The sequence below is a fragment of the Hyperolius riggenbachi genome, chromosome 11 (genome assembly GCF_040937935.1).
Source record: "Hyperolius riggenbachi isolate aHypRig1 chromosome 11, aHypRig1.pri, whole genome shotgun sequence".
Classification (NCBI taxonomy): Eukaryota; Metazoa; Chordata; class Amphibia; order Anura; family Hyperoliidae; genus Hyperolius; species Hyperolius riggenbachi.
In genome coordinates, this window is record NC_090656.1 from 83,424,349 (window position 1) to 83,445,085 (window position 20,737).

A 20,737-nucleotide genomic window follows, 5' to 3' on the forward strand; every position below is an offset into this window, starting at 1 on the left:
GCTGTCAAGCAACAAAATCTGTTTAATCCTCATTAGCTCTACCTAAACCTCATTAAGAATATAGTAACAGGCTGGATGTCTTCAAAAGAAGCAAACCTTCAATGCTGTATTAAAGTAACGTGCTATTTAGAGAGTGTATTTGTTTTACTGCTATCCTATTCTTGGACATTGAAGTGCTTGCAGCTGAAGAGTATGCCACGGGCAGGAAAGACAGCAAGGAGAGAGAAATCTATTTCTGTATAGGTGACATCATTATAGATGTCACATACAGTAGCCAAGAGAGATCTTAGGAACTTGCGTTCGTGAAGTGAACTAAGTGTCACAGACCTCAAGAAATTGGATTTCACAGGTGATAGAAACTTAAAAGTGTAATAATGCTATAAAAAGACTTTTGTTCAAACTCTCACGAAGTCTGAATTCATAGGGCAGTCTAGCTAGGAGGAGCTTTCTTAGACCACCCACTCACCAATTATGGGAGGCTGTCTAACCACATGGTACCCAGCTGATGGTACTTATGGAGACTAGGTCACGTGTATCATTTTTGACCAGGGACAGTAGGCTGGAAGGTGGAAGCAAGAAGCTTGTAGAGGGGATTCCTGGCTAGGTCTCCTTGTTCCATATACAACTGCAATTAAGAAGCCATTACCTGCTGGCCAGGGGCTGCAGGAGCCTTTGACAACAAATTAAAGAACACAGTGCAGACTGAGCAAAGGGAGAAAGCAAAGATGACTACCATAGATTCGCATATCCAATATACCAACTCGTACCAACTCAATGAAGAAATCTACATGCAACAGGAGGAAGACTGGGATAGGGACCTACTCTTAGATCCTGCATGGGAAAAGCAGCAGAGAAAGGTAACAAGATTTAGAACCCATTTTATTCTAACATGTCATAAATATATATTGACTTCATGTTTAGTCATAATTCATAAAAGAAAATAGTCACTTTGACTGATCAGACAACAGTCAGGTCTTTTTGCAAGTTCTGCGCTGGATCGGAAAGCAGGACTGAAAACTTCTATATTCATAGCCATCAGTAATATTTTAGACTGACTGCTGTGTGTGTGCAACAGTCATATCAGCTGGTGGCTGAACAGGTGCCTACAAGACTTCTCCCCCACCCCACACACACAGCTCCCTCCCTGTCCTTAGCCTGGCTCAAGATGTTCCACTGATGCTTTTTTTGGAAGGAGTGGGCTCAGCAAGAGTGCTAGATTGTTTTTCATTCGCAAACCAGCCCCTTCATTAGCTGGAGAGCTGCAAGGTGATCCTTGCAAGGGAGGGGACGTGGGGGGTCGGAGAAGGGAGCTCTGCATCTGTGGTTTTGGGAGCAGCTGGTCCCTTGTAATAACTCTGGGAGGGTTGATGCCTTATAGGTTGGTGACATTTTCAGTAGAAGGTGTCATCATGATCTGGAATGCATGAGGAGGGTGATCAGGTGGCATAGAGGAGACTTTATGGTTGGGTTATGACTTCAGCATAAAGATATGAAGGCAAGGATGGTTATCAAATCACTAATGACATCAGCCAAGACACTTTATCTGCGCCTGTCATGAATGTTTGGGGTGGCATGATACATCTATTCGTTTTATTTCAATTCTAGGATGACCTTTATGTTGCCAAAGGCCTGATCAATAAAACAATATTTCACCATGATGTCAGCAGTCAACCTGCTATGTGATTATTTGTACTTGTAAATCAATAGAGCTACAATACTAGTTGAGTTCATTACGAACTACCAATTTTATATTTCACTACCTATGCGGTGGTGTAGTCCTACAAATAAACTAGTGCATAACCACAGTATGTATGCATTGGCTTCAATTCACTAAGCTTTATCAAACACTTTATCGAACGTTTGATAATTTACCTCATGGGTAAAATCAAATTTTGAATTCACTAAGGTGTTATAGATTTATTGAAAATTTTATTGATAAAACATTTGATAAATATATAACACTTTAGTGAATTCAAGATTTTACCCATGAGGTAAATTATCAAACGTTCGATAAAGTGTTTGATAAAGCTTAGTGAATTGAGGCCATTGTAGAGGTATACTCCATCCATGTGCTAACATACAAGCCAGTTACTTAATGCATGATAGAAGAACCAGTTGAAACAGCAGAGGATATATCGAGCAATCTATCTATCTATCTATCTATCTATCTATCTATCTATCTATCTATCTATCTATCTATCTATCGAATCAGTAGCAAACACAAAATAAAATGAAAGTAAAACAAAATGTTCCCTTTACCATAAAGATAGGAAGTGTGATTTCAATTGGTTCAGCATACAACTTACTAGTTTCCACTGCTAAGCATTTGGGACATGTACCACTGCTGAGACTCTTCCTTGCTGTACTCACAACAGTGCAGGACTCAGATCTTTTCTACAGAACTGCATTGTGGGGGAATCTGCCTACTTTTGTGTCATCTAAAGCAAGAGATGCCAAAGACTAAACATTTCTGTGAACTTTTGTGAGTTTTAGTGGACCATTTGGAGATGTCCTAATTTTGTTGCGGTATAACTTGGTGGCAGTAGTTTTTTTTATGCTGGCAATACTCCATGCAATTTCCCGTCAGATAGATGGGTCGATAGATAATTTCCGACAGGCCTGATCTGATTTTGATTGTTTTTCTGATCAATTTTCTGATCACTTCTATAAAATTTTATCAGAAAAACAATCGTGAATCAGATCGTAGCGATCGGAGTTGTCGGAAATCGATCTATCTGACAGAAAATTGCATGGTGTATTCCCAGCATTAGAATACTTGGACACTGATTTAAAAGGTTTCCCTGTGCTTTTTCACGGGCATTTACATACTTACTAAGCAAAAAAGTCCTCAAAATAGAGTGTTCCATATCTACCTGAGACTGATATTACTTTTTATAACTATTTTGTAGTACTTTTTCACTTGCAAGGTGCTAAAAAAGTTTATGTAGGTAAGATGAGAAATCTTCTTCTGTGAGAAAACCCAGGAGAAAGGATAACTGGGCCCGGTGGTACTATACTGAGAACACTGATATGAACAAAGAGTGCGCTTAATAGGTTAACGCCTCTTGATCACACAAGTCTGCATACCTAAAAGAACAATAACAACAGATTTCCATAATCTCTGTGGATTTTTAAGAAAACCTTTAGTAAGGAGAATGAAAAATGAGGGCAAAAAGCATGATAAGTGAAACGCAGGAGATATACTTGTTACTTTATAGTAATGAGCCTGCTGCAGGAGACCCTAACTCACAAAAGATGCCAGTGACAGACTGAGCATACTAGAATGCAGGGGCGTTACTACAGGGGAGCAGTCCCTGCAGGGAGGGCCAAAGCTGTAAGGGGCAGTGTCGGACTAGGAGGTGGTAAAGCTGCGGAAATCCACTTGCCGGCCAAGTAGCAGTAATCAGTTGTTGCTGGCTGCTCACAGTGAAGGTTTGCTGCAGGTTTCTATTGGGAGTGATAGCACAGGGTTACTGCTGCTTGGCCAGCAGGTGGATTTCCTCACTTTTTCCACCTCCCAGCCTGACACTAGTAAGGGGTCCCCAACTACTACTTCACTCCCTCTGATAAAGGGGTCCATCCTTCAGATCAGGTGTTTTTGTGGATACAGTTGTTATGGGTGTGAAGATTATGATGTCCACACTTGTTTTATGACTCTTGCAAGATGAGTCCCAAGACTGCGAGGGTCACAAGGGATTGGCAAGGGAAAGGGTGTGACCTTTAGGGGGCCCCATCAAAACTTTGCTGGGGGGGGGACATGATTTATAGTTACACCCCTGCTTGAGTGCCCTTTTTAAAAAAAAATATCACTTAAGATTGAGTGACTCTCTGATTAATATAGATGATTTTTGAAACCATTTGTTACTGTATTTTATTTTAGCTGCAAGGTCAAATATATAACTTAAAGGGGAACTTCAGCCTAAACAAACATACTGTCATTAAGTTACATTAGTTATGTTAATTAGAATAGATAGGTCATATAATCTCTTACCCACACTGTTTTAATAGAACAGGCAAATGTTTGTGATTCATGAGGGCTGCCATCTTTGTCATGGGGGCAGCCATCTTTTTGGTTGAAAAGTGGTGACAGGGAGCAGGAGACACAGTTCCAACTGTCCTGTGTCCTGATTACCCCTCCCAGCTGCACACGCTAGGCTTCAAATGTCAAATTCAAAATGTAAAAAAAAAAAAATTGCACCAAAATAGCAGAATGAGAACAACATCAGAAATCCCATCATGCTTTGCACAGCATCAGGGGAGAAAAGCCCGGGCAGTTTTCTTCTGTGCAGCTAAAAATGAGGCTTGTATAAGAAAAACAAAGTTCTGATGCTGTGAAACTGTTAAAGAAACACCAGGCCTTTTCAGTGCTGCTGAGTCGATTTTTTAGTCCGGAGGTTCACTTTAACCTGCTGGGCGTTTCAATTCCCGCGGCCGCATGGCCGCGGGAGGTTTTTTTTCGCCCGATTTATTTTCCTTATCATGTAGCTAGCCTAGCGCTAGCTACATGATTCTCCCCTTCCTCCTCTCTCCCTCCCACCCTTCTGATCGCCGCCGGCGATCACGCCCATAAGGAAATCCCGTTCTGAACGGGATTTCCTTTAGGGTTTCCCCCGTCGCCATGGTGATGAACGGAGTGACGTCATCGACGTCATGACGTCACTGGGACCTCCGATCCACCCCAAAACGCAGCCTGGTGGCGATTGGCCAGGCTGCGCCCTCTTTCGCGTCAGGTGGCGGCGGATCGGCGGCGAGCGGCGGCGATCGGGGCAAACGCAGCTAGCAAAATGCTAGCTGCGTGTTTGAAAAAAAAATTATCAAAATCGGCCCAGCGGGGCCGGAGCGGTGCCCTCTAGCGTCTCTGGATGAGCTCAGCTCGTCCAGAATGCTAGGGAGGTTAAAACAAAATGCAACATTGGGTGTAGAGGGGGGATGCTAACAAACTATGTAATGGAGGAAAACTGAACAGATTTTAAACATCTCAAGAAAACAATATAAAAATACTGATTCACTGTAGTTGTATACATTGTGTAACTGTCAATCTCATAACTGTCCCTGACTTTTTCTGCTATTTATTCATTTCTTACTATTTATTTATCCCATATTGCTTCTGTTGTGGTAATTGGCAATTCACAATAAGTAGAGGTAAGGGGCACCAAAACCCCCAGCAGTTCACCAGAAGTACCACCTCCTCAGCAAAACAACAATCCAATCCACTATGAGGCAAAGTGGAGGGTACATTCAAGTTGCTAATTCAAGTTTTATTCATGCAAAAATGGCATTAAAAACACTGACATGGGATGAGGGAAGTCGCCGGTGCAGAGAGGCCTTGGTAAATAGTAATTGACTTTTGTTTAGTGACAAAGTTAATTTATGCTAAATGACTAGGAAAAGTGCGGCCACTCAGTCACAGAAAATACCAGGATGGTTAGTCATTCAGCCACATATTTCATTAGTACAGCCCAATTCCTCCCACCCACCACACAGCTGCCTAATGTTAAAAACAATAAAGGAAATGGTTGTGAAAATGTTTGTATGCAATATTGCCATGTAGTGCTGTTATGATTTACTCCTACCAGAATGCTGAAACCTCCTTTGCCCTTAATACATAAGCCAGCAATAATTGCTAAGCAACGGTTTACAGCCACTGTGCCCTCATTAAAAATGGCACCCTGGAGTCACATAACATTGATCACAGAGAGAGAGCCCTATTATCTTTAATCCACATACTTCTGCATTGTAAATCTTTAGTAGATAAAGGTGTACATTCCTTGATGTCATAATTATGAGCTTACAATAGAAAGATAATCAGTAATACAGAATGTATCTAAATTATGGCATTCCATTCCATCACGACTCCCTCCGACATGGTGCTCCAGTTGTCCTGGTCTTTGTCTATGTCCTTTCTAGCAAACTTCAATAAATGTTTCTCTGAGGTCCTGAGCCCACTAACGCAGTTGTGTGCAGTTGTATCCGCTTTTTAGCAGCATCTGAAACATTGATGTGTTGCTGAAAAGCAGACACAACTGCGCACAACTGCGTTAGTGGGCTCAGGCCCTTAGAGAGCAAATGTTTCCTACTTGCACATCTTCCATGCAAGTTAAAGTTGGACAGCCTCTTTTTAAGTCTAGAGGCATGCACTTTCAAATCAACAGTAGCAAGAGCCTGCTGTAGGTCCCGTGATATCTTAAAGAGAATCTGTAACAAAAAAAAGTTCCCTTGGGGGTACTCACCTCGGGATGAGGCTTCCCCCACTCCTGTAGCTGCAGGCAGTCCAGCGCTGGCTCCCCAGAAGAGTCTGAGAAACCTCCCTTGACAAGCCTGACAAGCGCTGATTTATTTACCTTTCCTGGCTCCAGCAGGGGCGCTGTTGCGGCTCTCCGCACGGAGATAGGCGAAAATAGCCAATCTCCGTCAGGTCCGCTCTACTGCGCAGGCGCAGGAGACTTGCGCCTGCGCAGTAGAGCGGCCTGACGGACATCGGCTATTTTCGCCTATCTCCGTGCGGACAGCTGATACTGCGCCTGCGCTGGAGCCAGGGAGATAAATATTTACATCGCCGCCGTTCCGGGAGGATTTTTGCCGCCGCCGTGGGACCGAGGAGGACGGGGGAAGCCTCAATAGGATCCAGAGGCTTCCCCCACCCGAGGTGAGTATCCCCCCAGGGGAGGTTTCCTTTGTTTCAGGTTTTCTTTAAGGTTTTTGGAGACCTCATTTCGAATCTTGCAGTCTGCGCTCGAAGGAGCTTGCTTAGACAGCTAGACCTGGGCATGTTGGCGGTTGTGCTAATAGTTCTCCACTTGTAAACTATTTTCTGGACAGTGGAATGGCTATCAAATAATTTCCCCTCACCAGACTTAAGAGTTATAAGATGTTGCAGTCTTCTTTCTAAAGGCCTCAGACAACTCATTGATCTCACCATGGTTTCCACTGTCATCTCAACAGTCAGGAATACACAATTAGGCTATGTTCACATTATAAATCGCAAGCGCTAAGCTTTTTTGTGTGCAATTTTTTTCAAGCGAATTCCTGGCGTTTTCTGAGCGCTGGGTGATTTTGTGTAAGCATCCTGACGAATCGCCCAATTAGAGGGCGGGAAACGCGTAGATGGGCGGAGACTGTGCGTCACTGATACACTGACGGCACGCTATCCGTTGGAGACATGCTGCTATGTGCAGCTATGGCGTCTTGATTAATGCGGTGAGGAGAGATGCTGCGTGATCTCTTGTGGACGCTGGAGTGAGCTGTGCGGCTGCACCGGCGGTGAAATACAAGTCGCAGAAGCCCTTACCACTGGCTGTCAGTACAGATGGACGGATAAACGGAAAGCGTGGGTACCCACCGGAAAAGCTGAGAGCGACAGAGTGGTGAGAAACATCCGTATTGGGAACTGTTAAACTCCTCCCCTAAGTATATGGTGACAGCACGGGTGAGGAAGTGTGGATGTCTGACGGCTTTGCTTTCCTTGCCACTATCGCTGATATGCAGGTGGACTCCCTGGTTTCCCCCTATGGGGTGGCTGAATGGAGTACTGGTTAAGGGCTCTGCCTTTGACATGGGAGACCAGGGTTCGAATCCTGGCTAGGGTCAGTACCTATTCAGTAAGGAGTTCAAGGCAAGACTCCCTAACACTGCAGGGTGGCCCCCTGGGCGTGTCCCAGTGGCTGCAGCTCTTGAGCGCTTTGAGTCCGACAGGAGAAAAGCGCTATATAAATGTTCAGATTATTATTATTATTAACTGCTAAACGCTTGGCTGTTCTTGGACTATGGCCATAATCATGTGTGTGAAGGCGCCCTAACTGGATGGCAGTGTGATTAGAGTTGAGCTGAAATTTTCGTAATTTCGCATTACTATAATTACGCATGCGAAATTTGCGATTACGATGCGAAATTAGCGTAGCGAAATTGCCATTAAAATCGTAATTGAAAATACCGTAAGCGTAATTTTCAACGCGAAATTTCGCGTTTCGTTCATGCCGTAATTTCGCATTAAACGCTACCGTAATTTCGCGTTAAACCGTAACGCTCCGTATAATATAAAAAAGCCGCCGACTTTAAGGGTTAATAGCAAAGCCCCCTTAAATGCTAAGAGCCTCAAATTTGGAGAATATATTAAGGAGATCAGGAGGAATAAGAGGGAAAAAATTTTTTTCAAAAAGACCTTATAGTTTTTGAGAAAATCGATTTTTAAGTTTCAAGGGCGAAAATGTCTTTTAAATGCGGAAAATGTCAGTTTTTTTTGCACAGGTAACAATAGTGTATTATTTTCATAGATTCCCCCAAGTGGGAAGAGTTTTACTTACTTCGTTCTGAGTGTGGGAAATATAAAAAAAAAACGACGTGGGGTCCCCCCTCCCAGACCTCTTTAACCCCTTGTCCCCCATGCAGGCTGGGATAGCCAGAATGCGGAGCACCGGCCGCGTGGGGCTCCGCACCCTGACTATACCAGCCCGCATGGTCCATGGATTGGGGGGTCTCGGAAGGGGAGGGGCAGCCAAGCTTTCCCCTCCCCCTCCGAGCCCTTGTCCAATCCAAGGACAAGGGGCTCTTCTCCACCTCCGATGGGCGGTGGAGGTGGAGGCCGCGATTTCCTGGGTGGGGGGTTCATGGTGGAATCTGGGAGTCCCCTTTAAAAAGGGGTCCCCCAGATGCCCACCCCCCTCCCAGGAGAAATGAGTATAGAGGTACTTGTAGTACCCCTTACCCATTTCCTTTAAGAGTTAAAAGTAAATAAACACACAAACACATAGAAAAAGTATTTTAATTGAACAAAAAACATAACCACGAAAAAAGTCCTTTAATATTCTTAATTAACCATTAATACTTACCTGTCCCTTTAAATAAATGATCCCACGCAATATCCTCGGAAATGTTCTATCAGTTACAATGTAACAAAGTTATTACAATATAACAACTTTGTTACATTGTAACTACGCCGCACCCGACGTCACTCACCGCCGCCGCCGCCACCGCGTCTGCGCTGCAGGACCCGAGCTCTGAGCTATAGCTCAGAGCTCTCAAAAGCATCTTTGTATTTGGGCTCCAAGGAGCCCCATTGGTCCTTAGCAGACCAATGGGGTTCCTTCTGATTTGAAGGAACCCCATTGGTCTGCTAAGGACCAATGGGGCTCCTTGGAGCCCAAATACAAAGATGCTTCTCAGAGCTCTGAGCTATATAGCTCAGAGCTCTGTCGGGTCCATGCAGGACGCCAAGTCCCCGCCGGCTCCCGCTGCCCTCCCCGCCTCTCCCACATGTCACCCACATGTCACCCATATGTGGGTGACATGTGGGTGACAGATGTGGGCGGGGTGGACAGCGGGAGCTGCGGGGACTTAGCGTCCTGCACGGACGCGTATGCGGCGGCTGAGCGGCGAGTGGCGTCGGGTGCGGCGTAGTTACAATGTAACAAAAGACTTTAGGCGTGATAACCTTTGCACTGCTGAGTTAGCACTGTTTTGTGCTCTTTATCTCACACAAAGTTTTGCGCATGCAATCGCGCAACTCCGCGCGCATCGCCCATAGGGATTAATGGGCGCGGGAATTTCGCGCGAGTTTCATTTTATCACGCCTAAATTGAGTTTAGGCGTGATAAAGGGCTTTTTTACCGGCGTGCTAACTGTTCGCACCGCTTTGTGAATCGGGCCCTTAGAGTTAATAAAGTTACATCCATAAGGTTTTTATTGTTGTCTGTATTCCCATTGGATTGATTTCCTCTCTCTTCCTGTTTCAAAGACACAGCAGGAAGTTACTGTATATCTCCACCAATTGTGGGGAATTTCCACCCATGATAGCTGTCACTTAAACAGGTGTCCCTTATGGACATCTATCCCCATGTCCTGTTCAGATGACAGCTGCACAGTTTCAGAATTCACCTCCGTTTCCTTTCTGTCCCTGTGCCACCTCTGACCAGGCGAGGAAGTGAGGAAGTGTCTTTAGTGGGGACACAGGGAACAGCAGAACGTTTTTTTTTTCTTTCATACTATCTAAACCTTAAAAATGTTTAACTACAGTTCTACTTTGATGTTTAAATCTAGTTAAAAAAAATGTCCTATGTATTTCCTGTGCCTTCCAGGTATCATGTTGCATGTGTTCTCATTCAGGACATGATGCAGTAAGATTGCCATGCGGTGGAAGTGCACAGCAATTTTACTACCGCTGGAAGCATAGTAAGAGTTGCCTAATTAGCGCAAATAACGCCAGCATTGCTATAATGCGCGTAGATTAACTGTAGTTAATCAGGGCCTTAAATGCTAGGGCTGGGTTGTTCATATTAGACTGTCACCGTTCACAGCATGGAGACCTTGTCCAATGTCCATTGCATCAGACATGTCATAATAGCATTGCTATTATAAGATGTCAGACTTCTGTCTGATGTCCGTAAGAATAGTGTAGGTCAGAACTTTGCATTCCATAACTGTAGTGGGCACAACGGAACAGACAAATCTGAACAGATCCTATGCTTACCATAGAATCCTTTAACATGTTCGGTTCTCTGTTATGGTCCATTCTGTGAAGCAGACTGATTTGGGCTCTAGTGTGAACCCAGCCTAAGGCTGTAAAAGTGATTTTTCGGCTATGGGTGGATGCTGGGAATTTCTGTCACTTACTGACAAATGTATTTCATAGTGTACAGCTAGGTTCTGCTATTAATGAGAAAGGCCAGTCTTCTATCCATCATCCTCGGCAGTAGAGTGGGATGACACAGGCAGCAGGGCCGGATTTGTACCTTTTACCGCCCAAGGCCCACTGTCACCAGCCGCCCCCCCCCCCCCCCCCCCCCCCACACACACACACACACACACAAACACAACATCTCAGCAGCCCCAAACTTAACCTTTCCGCCAAGGACAAAGTTTTAACATGAACCTGACACAAAATACAAAAAATACTTACCTTAACAGATCCTCTCGGTGCCCACTGTTCCTGCCCTGGGAACATATTCAGACCCCTCACTGCTGCCTGGGACCCTCATCTACCCTGTGGCTGCAACACTCCCATCTGTGTGCAACTATACTGGATCTGCACAAACATGGTCCACACATGCCCAGTAGCTCAAAGCCTTTCGTGCATGTCTGTTTCCTCTGTGCTCAAGTGACTTTGTGCTAATGGGAAAGTGAGGACCATACTCATGCGTGCCCAGTACAGTTGCACTTGCAGCCATGAAAAAATTAGGGTCCTGACTAATGGGCATCAATGAGGGGCTGAGTATGTTCATGAACCCCAGTATAGGTAGCCAGATTCTGTCCACCCCCTTAGTATAGGTAAACAGGTGTGTGTCCCCTTTTTTAGTATAGGTAGCCAGATGCTTCCCCCTTCCCCCCCCCCACAGAATAGGTAGCCAGATGCCATGCTCCCACCCCCTTTTAGTATAGGTTGTCAGATTCTACCCCCCCCCCCCCAGTATAGGTAGCCAGTAGCCACATCCCCCTTTAGTATAGGTAGTCAGATTCTGTCACCAGTTGCCCCCCCAGTATAGATAGCCAGCCATGTTCCCCCCTTGGTATTGGTAGTCAGATTCTCTCCCCCTCCCCCCAGTTTAGGTAGCCAGCAGGCATGTCCCCCCTTAGTATAGGTAGTCAGATTCTCTCCCCCCCCCCCCCCCCAGTATAGGTAGCCAGCAGGCATGCCCTCCCCCCTTAGTATAGGTAGTCAGATTCTCTCCCCCTCCCCCCCCCCAGTATAGGTAGCCAGCAGGCATGCCCCCCCCCCCCCTTAGTATAGGTAGTCAGATTCTCTCCCCCTCCCCCCCCCCCAGTATAGCTAGCCAACAGGCATACCCCCCCCCCCCTTCCCTAGTATAGGTAGTCAGATTCTCTCCCCCTCCCAGTATAGGTAGCCAGCAGGCATGCCCGCCCCCCTTAGTATAGGTAGTCAGATTCTCTCCCCCTCCCCCCCAGTATAGGTAGCCAGCAGGCATGTCCCCTCCCCCCTTAGTATAGGTAGTCAGATTCTCTCCCCCTCCCCCCCCAGTATAGCTAGCCAGTAGGCATGTCCCCAACCCCCCCCCCCATGGAGACTGTCCGCACCCCTTCCTCCCCCCAAACCCCTAGAGAGAGCAGGAGCAGAATACCTCTCCAGCCTCCAGACTTCTAGTGCAGCCGCCGAAGTTTCCGCTGTCAGCCGCCGTGCATCTCTCCCTCTCCTGCTGGCGACTCCTGTCATGTGACTCACCGGTAACTTGCCAGCGAGTCACAACATGTGAGAGACGCCAGCAGGAGAGGGAGAGATGCACAGCTGCGGCTGACAGAGGAAACTTCGGCGGCGGCGCTGGAAATCTGGAGAGGTACGTTACTCTGCTGCTCCCGCTCTCTCTAGGGGTTTGGGGGGAGAGACATCCGCACAGGCTCCTGCTGGGGGCGGGGGGATTGTCGACAGGAATAGCATCTGGCGGCGGCTGATCTCCCGGTGGACGGGGGACTCCTCCTACGCTGCCTGGAAGAGAGGCTTACTCGCTCCAAGCCATTCTAAAGGGGCGGGTGGGGGGGAGGCTGCTGATTAGCGGAGCAGTACTTCTTACCGCGCTGGTGACAGCACTTGTCATCAGCCTGTCACCACCTGCCGCCCTTTAGATTCTCTTAGATTCTGGCGCCCTAGGAACAGGCCTTGGAGGCCTTTCCCCAAATCCGGCCCTGACAGGCAGAAGGGGTGCACCATCAATGGCTGCGTAACTTTGTACTGTATCTATTGATACAAATCGAATGGTTTCATCGTTCTGATCAATATTGATTAGATTGATTAGCTTCCTGTTAAAATCTGATCTTATTGAGTAGAGCAAGTCAGTAAAATGGTAGTGACACCAGGGGAGCACCGCCCCTTACACTATTCGTGCCATCTGTGTTACCAGGGTAACACCCACATTGCTATTGTAATGTACGTTATGCAGTACATTACCATAGCAACACACGTGGCGCTACTAGTGTAATGGGTGGTTCTCCCCTGGTGTCAGTAGCAGTAAAATTGCAGTGCGCTACCTGCACACACCAAATTTGCTGGCCATTCCTGCATCAGGCCCATTGGCCCTTATCCAATTAATGTGTTCTCCTGAGTTTTGTCCCAGGAGATATTTTTTTTATATTATCCAAAAAAATAACTTTTCAGCACTCAGGGCTGGTGCACACCAAAACCCGCTAGCAGATCCGCAAAATGCTAGCAGATTTTTAAACGCTTTTTTTTATTTTTCTATGGCGTTTTGCTAGCGTTTTGCGGATTGCTGCAGCGGTTTTCAGTACAGTAGATTTCATATATTGTTACAGTAAAGCTGTTACTGAACAGCTTCTGTAACAAAAACGCCTGCAAAACCGCTCTGAACAGGCGTTTTTCAGAGCGGTTTGCGTTTTTCCGATACTTAACATTGAGGCAGAAACGCATCCGAAATCCAAAAAATGCCTCACCCAGGCATTTTTCGTTTCTGCAAAACGCCTGCCGCTCTGGTGTGCACCACCCCATTGAGATACATTGACCAAGCAGATCCGCAGCCGCAAGCGGATCTGAAAACGCCCAAAAAGCCGCTCGGTGTGCACCAGCCCTAAGGCCTGAAACACACCAGAGGAGTTTTTCTGAGCGTTTTGAGTTTTTAAATCTGCTGCTAATGTTATCCTATGTGTCTGTGCACACTGGAGCAATGAGGTTTTGTAAAAAACCCCATAGCATTACATTGGGAAGAGGTTTTGAAACCTCTAAAAGCTCTTCCCAATATAATGCTATGGAGTTTTTTACAAAACCTCATTGCTCCAGTGTGCACAGACACATAGGATAACATTAGCAGCAGATTTAAAAACTCAAAACGCTCAGAAAAACTCCTCTGGTGTGTTTCAGGCCTTAGTAATTGGAAAAGTGCTAAAAAGCAGTAACAGCAAAATCATTTTGAGTATTTTCTTGCATGGTAGGAGCTCTAACATATTTTATTGGTATTAAGGTTTGAAAATATTTCCTTAAGAAGACCCAGGAGAAAAGTCAGTAGGTTATGGGACATTATTTTTGACATTGGCTTAAACAAATTATAAAAACAAAACTTTGTTTTGTTTCAGGTGTGTGATTCGTTGTGATTCAGGCACTGCTGCAACCAAATAGATCAGCAGGGCTGCCAGGCAACTGGTATTGTTTGAAAGGAAATAAATATGGCAGCCTGTATATAATTCTCGCTTCAGGTTCCCTTTAAAGCAGTCATCAGGGAACATTTAATAAAATAAGTGCTACTTACCGGGGGCTTCCTCCAGCCCCAAGCTCCCAGCATGTCCCTCGCTGCAGCTCTCCCCGCAGCCGTTTGCCGCAGCTCGTTCCCGGCGATGACGTCAGGGCGACCTCCAGGTCAGCCTGTACTGCGTCTGCGCGAGCGGTGCTGTCAATCACCGCCACGTGGGCCGGAGCGGACTGCGCAGGCGCAGAACATGAAATTTGCAATATATGGCCCCTAAAGGTTTTAGCTAGTCTAAGAAACACTGTAGGAGGCACCCTTTATATCTAGTATCAAGTACATATATTTTAGTAGTAAATGTTTTTTTATTTTCTTTAAGGACAAACCACAAAGGAAAGTATAAGTTTCATCCATGCACTTAAGACAATGCTTTTTGCAGGTGCTGGCCCGCTTCCTCAGGTCAATACACAAGTGCCCTGTTAGCAGTAAACACGGACGTAATCTGTAAGGTCCCCAGAAATTGCACAGCTCCTTATTGTGCCTGGCCTCCACTCTGTGCAAAGTGATCGCATGCTCTATTCACTCCCCACGTGTAGGGAAGGCGGGACCAGGGCCGGATTTATACTTTTTACCACCCAAGGCCACTATCACCAGCTGCCCCCGGACCAATAGCATTCTAACCCCCCCCCCCCCCGCCCCCAACTCAGCAGAGATTAACCACTTTGGCCATCAGTTGTTTTCACTTTATGCATCCGAGCAATTTTCACCTCCCATTCATTAGCCTATAACTTTATCACTACTTATCACAATTAACTGATCTATATCTTGTTTTTTCCACCACCAATTAGGCTTTCTTTGGGGGGTACATTTTGCTAAGAGCCACTTTACTGTAAATGCATTTTAACAGGAAGAATAAGAAAAAAACTGAAAAAATTCATTATTTCTCAGTTTTCAGCCATTATAGTTTTAAAATAATACATGCCTCCATAATTAAAACTCATGTATTGTATTTGCCCATATGTCCCAGTTATTACACCGTTAAAATTATGTCCCTATCACAATGTATGGCGACAATATTTTATTTGGAACTAAAGGTGCATTTTTTCCGTTTTGCATCTATCACTATTTACAAGTTTAAAATTAAAAAAAATTAGAAATATTTCATCTTTACATTGATATTTAAAAAGTTTAGACCCTAAGGTAAATATTTACATGTTTTTTTTTTATTGTAATGTTTTTTTTGTTTTTTTTTGTTTTTTTTTTGTATTAAACATTTTATTTGGGTATTTTTGGGAGGGTGGGATGTAAGCCATAGTTTTATAATGTGTCTTGAGTTTTATTTTTTTCACTTTTAGTTGTAGTTTTACTTTTTGGCCACAAGATGGCGGCCATGAGTTTGTTTACATGACGTCACTCTAAGCGTAACATACACTTAGAGCAACGTATGGGGGACGTTACAGCCAGAAAAAGCGCAGCGTGTGAGAGAAGCTGTCGCTTTTTCAGCGGGGGAGAGGAATCAGTGATCGCGCACCATAGCCCGATTCACTGATTGCCAGGCGGCCGGGAGCGCGCGTGCACGCACGCGATCGGCCGTGGGAGCGCGCGGGCGCACACATGGCCTCCTGGGCGTAGCTAGTACGTCCAGGAGGCCAAAGTAGTTAAATTGTAAGCTCCGCTGAGGACAGTTAGTGAAGTGATGGCTGGGATTAGATTATAAGATCCTCTGAGGACAGTTAGTGGCATGATGGCAGGCATTAGATTGTAAGATTTTTGGCGAATGGCACATTCAGTGAGTGACAGGCAGCTCAGAGATCACTGTAAGCGCCCGTTCACTGCCCTTCATGCCCCAAGTGCCATATCCGGCTGTTGGTGGCCGCCAACTGCTATGTGCAAACTCTGTGTAGCAGGCTAAGTGCTACTGCTGCCCACTGTCCCCGCCTTGCTTTCCTTGTGCCCTAGGCCATGGCCTATGTGACCTTGCCTCAAAATCCAGCCATGGGCGGGACACAATAGCTTAATTTCATTAGGAACTGTTCATTAAAAATGTAATGTTCAGTCATTTATCTCAAGCCGTAAAACATTTTCACACATGCGGTAATAGTTTGGTGAATCATCAAAAAACTTCACAACAATTGAAAAAGATTTTTACACCAATGTGATACAGAAAGCATTTTTATTGTACTGTAAGGTGCAAGTCCAGACTGAACACAATAAACATAACATTCGTGTTATCTCAAAACCATTAGCATCTTATTTACCATTTTCAATTACTACACATTGATATTGTGGATTTGCATTCCTAATTTCACAACACGTGAAATTAATAAAATAATGTTTTCATTAACTTTCTTACTTTCCTAAACAGTTTAATTAGCTTCCCTCTTTTCTCTCCCCTCTGTCTCCCCTCTTCTCTCCTTCTCTATACATCCCACAAATGGCTGTTTGTGATCTTATCAACAGCTCCAGGCTGGAGATAAACTACCTAACATCTCACTTGTTTTACTGCATGTGTTATCCTTTGTAAATTGGTATTTATGAGGTATTTACTTCACAAGTCAATCATTTACTTCACTAGTTGGTAATTTTAGTTTTCCATATGGTAACAGCCTTAGTGAGTTGACATTTGACAAATCTGATAAAATCAGTTGTTTTCTGCTTTACTGCATTGGGTAATGCTTTGTGACCAGAGGCCAATAAGGGGCCGCGCCGTGTCTAGGAACCTTACAGATTATGCAGCTATGCATTACTTTTTAAATTTGTCTCACCTCAGGTTTACTTTAAGTTGCATATTTTTTAAGTGTGCAGCGGCTTCACACTTATTAGAACAGACAATGGTAAAATGGGAATGTCAGCACTTTCTGCCAGGCACTCAGTTTATGGAGCTATGGAAAACAGGCAACGATGTTGCTGCTCTGTGCAGCTAGTTACGGTACTCATATAGGAAGTGAATGTACCTGCCTGGGACCATTGTACTGATAGTAGTGCAACACAGAGTACAGATTCTAGACTATAAATATATATTATATTGCTTCTGCTGCTACTATTATTATTATTATATTATTATATACTGTAGAACCCTCAGCTTATTTGATTTAGATAACATTTTTATTTGATGCTACATCCTCAGGTATGCTTTCTATCTAGAACAAAGCTTCATATAAAATCTATGGCTCTACAAATAATATTGATCGTCAACAGGGCAAGTTTACATGACACCCCACCCCCCTCCTTAAAGGATACCCGAACTGACATGTGACATGATGAGAAAGACATGTGTATGTGCAGTGCCTAGCACACAAATAACTATGCTGTGTTCCTTTTTTTATTTCTCTGCCTGAAAGAGTTAAATATCCGGTATGCAAGTGGCTGATTCAGTCCTGACTCAGACAGGAAGTGACTACAGTGTGACCCTCACTGATAAGAAATTCCTAACTATAAAACATTTTCCTAGCAGAAAATGGCTTCTGAGAGCAAGAAAAAGGTAAAAAAGGGGAATTTTTTATCAGTGGGGGTCACACTGTAGTCACTTCCTGTCTGAGTCAGGACTGAGTCAGCCACTTGCATACCTGATATTTAACTCTTTCAGGCAGAGAAAGAAAAAAAGGAACGCAGCATAGTTATTTGTGTGCTAGGCACTGTACATACACATGTCTATCTCATCATGTCACATGTCAGTTTGGGTATCCTTTAAATATAAGCTGTTCATGGGTACTTTTAAAGAGGAACTGTAGTGAAAATGACATAATGAATAAAATTGCTTATTTTTTTACAATATTCATTTATAGATTATTTAGCCAGTTTTTGTCCATTGTAAATTCTTTCCTCCCTCTGATTTACATTCTGAAATGTATCACTGGTGGTGACATCTTTAGTTCTGCCAGGTGATCGGTACGGAATGTTCGCTTCTGAGAGTTCTATGCACACAGGGAGATGTTGCTGGCAGTTGAAAGAAGCCATTATTTCCCACAATGCAATGAGGTTCACAGAAAGCAAACTGTCAGGACCACGGTCATGACATCACACTGTAGGAGGGGTTTCACCATAATATCAGCAATACAAGGAAAGGAAAGGTAAAGCTTATGGTGTGAAGGGGTGCCAGCTACTGATTGGGATAAAGTTAAATCCTAGGTTATAGTTCTTCTTTAATGGCATAATGATGGCCAGTGTAAAGGATCCTATAAAAAGTACAAATATGTTGTTTCTGTGTCTTTTGTAAAATGGGCTTTGTAAATCTAATGAGGGTTCCCAGTGGCATAGCTAAGGAGCTGTGGGCCCCGATGCAAGTTTTACATTGGGGCCCCCAAGCACTCTATACATTACAATTGATACGGTGCACCAAAACCTGCCAATGGCAACTACAGTGTTAGAAGTGCAAGAAGGGAATGGGGAGAAGGTTTTTAATAATTACTACTATTCAAAGCATCTATAGAAGTGATTATTATGAACACAGGACCAATAGAGAGCTAATACTGCAGCTGACAGAGGGCCCCTCTGGCCCAAGGGCCCCGATACGGTTGCAAACTCTGCACCCCCTATTGCTACACCCCTGTGGGTTCCGTTTTATTTTTCTTCAATTAGGGGCCCAGAGATAATTTCTGCTGTGAGCTCAGTGATTTCTTGTTACACCCCGGCATGCATTCAACACTTCATGTATAAAGTGGACTAGACTGAACATACTATATAAATCCTATGAGACACAATCTGTGGATCACTATTATTAGGCCTCAAAGGGACTGACCCTCAAACACAACTGTCATTAGTATAAGCCATTCCTATATGGAACTAATCCTTTAATTGACACAAACATATGATATACAGCTTGTCATTCTGTCCAGTTAGGCTTCACTAGATGAGGTGAGAATGGTCACATGGTCGATGTGTGAAGACGTTTGACAGATGTAGCTGTATCACTGATCGTGTATCCCAAATATGTACTAGTTAGCTATATATAACTTTCCCCAATGTGAAGAGAACATTCACTGAACTGATCTTCCTGCACATATGTTTATAGTCAGGGCTTAGTCTTCATATGCATACAGGAAGTAGGTGTATGTGAACCTTAGGATCATCAACATTTTAACCACCTAAATAATTGTACAAGTGTTATTATAGAACTCTTACCTGTGCAGTGCTCGGGTCCACAGTTCAAATCTAAGCAAGGATACTGCAGGTAGTTTGTATGTTCTCCCATGTTTGCGTGGGTTTCCTCTGGCATCTACCATTTCCTCCCACATCCCAAAAATATACAGATAGGTTCCCCAAAAAATTACTACAAATGGAGCATAAGATAATGACTGACTATGGTAGGGATAGTGCTGCCTGTCAGTGCTATATAAATACATAATAGTCATTTCTATTCTGAAACGATCAAGATGACACATGAAATATGTATCAAGTTGTCTGCATTTAGAGAATCAACCAAATAAAACCCCTGTGACTGATGATACAAATCACATGCTGATAAATTGACATGGTCCACACTGAATGTGTAGGGCTCTGCCTTCTCTCCATCACCCTGTTTCCTGTTTGCACTGGCAATCAGTCATAGAAGGAGGGAATGGGGGTTGTGCAGGACAAGCTTCTGCACATCACCTAGAAGCCAGCAACAAACAATGTTACTCATATTAAGTTAGCACATGTGCTACTGCTACCGACAGGTAAATTACATAATAACTAATCCCTGCATCTTCCAACCACGGGCTTGATTCACAAAGCGGTGCTAACCTACTTAGCACGTCTAAAGTCTTTAGACGCGCTAACCAGGGTGCTAAGTAGGTTAGCACCGGATTTCTCAATCAGATCGCGCGCTAACTTTGTGCGCACAAAGTTTTACGCGCGCAAAGTTTTACGCGCGCTAAGTCCCATAGGCTTTAATGGGCACTTCGCGCGGTGCGCCCTGCGCTCTGTGCAGTACGCACGTAAAGTTTTACGCGCATAAAGTTTTGCGCGCGTAAAGTTTTATGCGCGAAAAGCTTGTTTAGACGTGCTAAGGGGGTTTTCACAGGCGTGCTAACAGTTAGCACCGCTTTGTGAATCAAGCCCCAGGTCTGTAATAATTATTTATGTGCTGCAATGGAACAAAAACTTTATGATGTTTCACTCCTCTTTGCAGATCCTCTCCAAGTCAGTAAGGTTCAGAGGCTGATGTTTGGCAACTCCCTCCACAGATTTTCTATTGGATTAAGGTCTGGCTAGTCCACTTCAGGACTTTCATGTGCTTCTTCTTGAGCCATTCCTTTGTTGCCTTGGATCTGTGTTTTGGCTCTTTGTTATGGTGGAATACCCATCCACAACCCTATTTCAATGCCCTGGCTGAGGGAAGGAGTTGCTCACCCAAGATTTGATGGTACATTGTCCCTTCGATACGTTGAAGGTGTCCTGTCCCCTTAGCAGAAAAACACCCCCAAAACATGATGTGTCCACCTCCATGTTTGAGGATGGGGTGGTGTTCTTGGGATCCTCATCCAAACACAGGGAGTTGAGTTGATGCCAAAGATCTCAATTTTGGTCTCATGTGACCACAACACTTTCACCCAGTTCTCCTCTCAATCATTCAGATGTGCATTGGCAAACTGCAGGCAGATCATACATGTGCAGTCTTGAGC

The 20,737-nt window shown here is 44.5% G+C and overlaps 1 protein-coding gene across 1 annotated transcript in view; it reads left to right on the top strand.

Moving 5' to 3' along the window:
• The first annotated feature begins 529 nt into the window (after window positions 1-529).
• ACTN3 (actinin alpha 3) overlaps window positions 530-20,737 on the top strand; it is a 148,893-nt gene continuing 128,685 nt past the window's right edge. Inside the window, exon 1 of the mRNA XM_068260716.1 lies at window positions 530-857. Coding sequence (XP_068116817.1) covers window positions 726-857 — 132 coding nt within the window. The 5' untranslated portion in view covers window positions 530-725. The remainder of the gene's footprint in view (window positions 858-20,737) is intronic.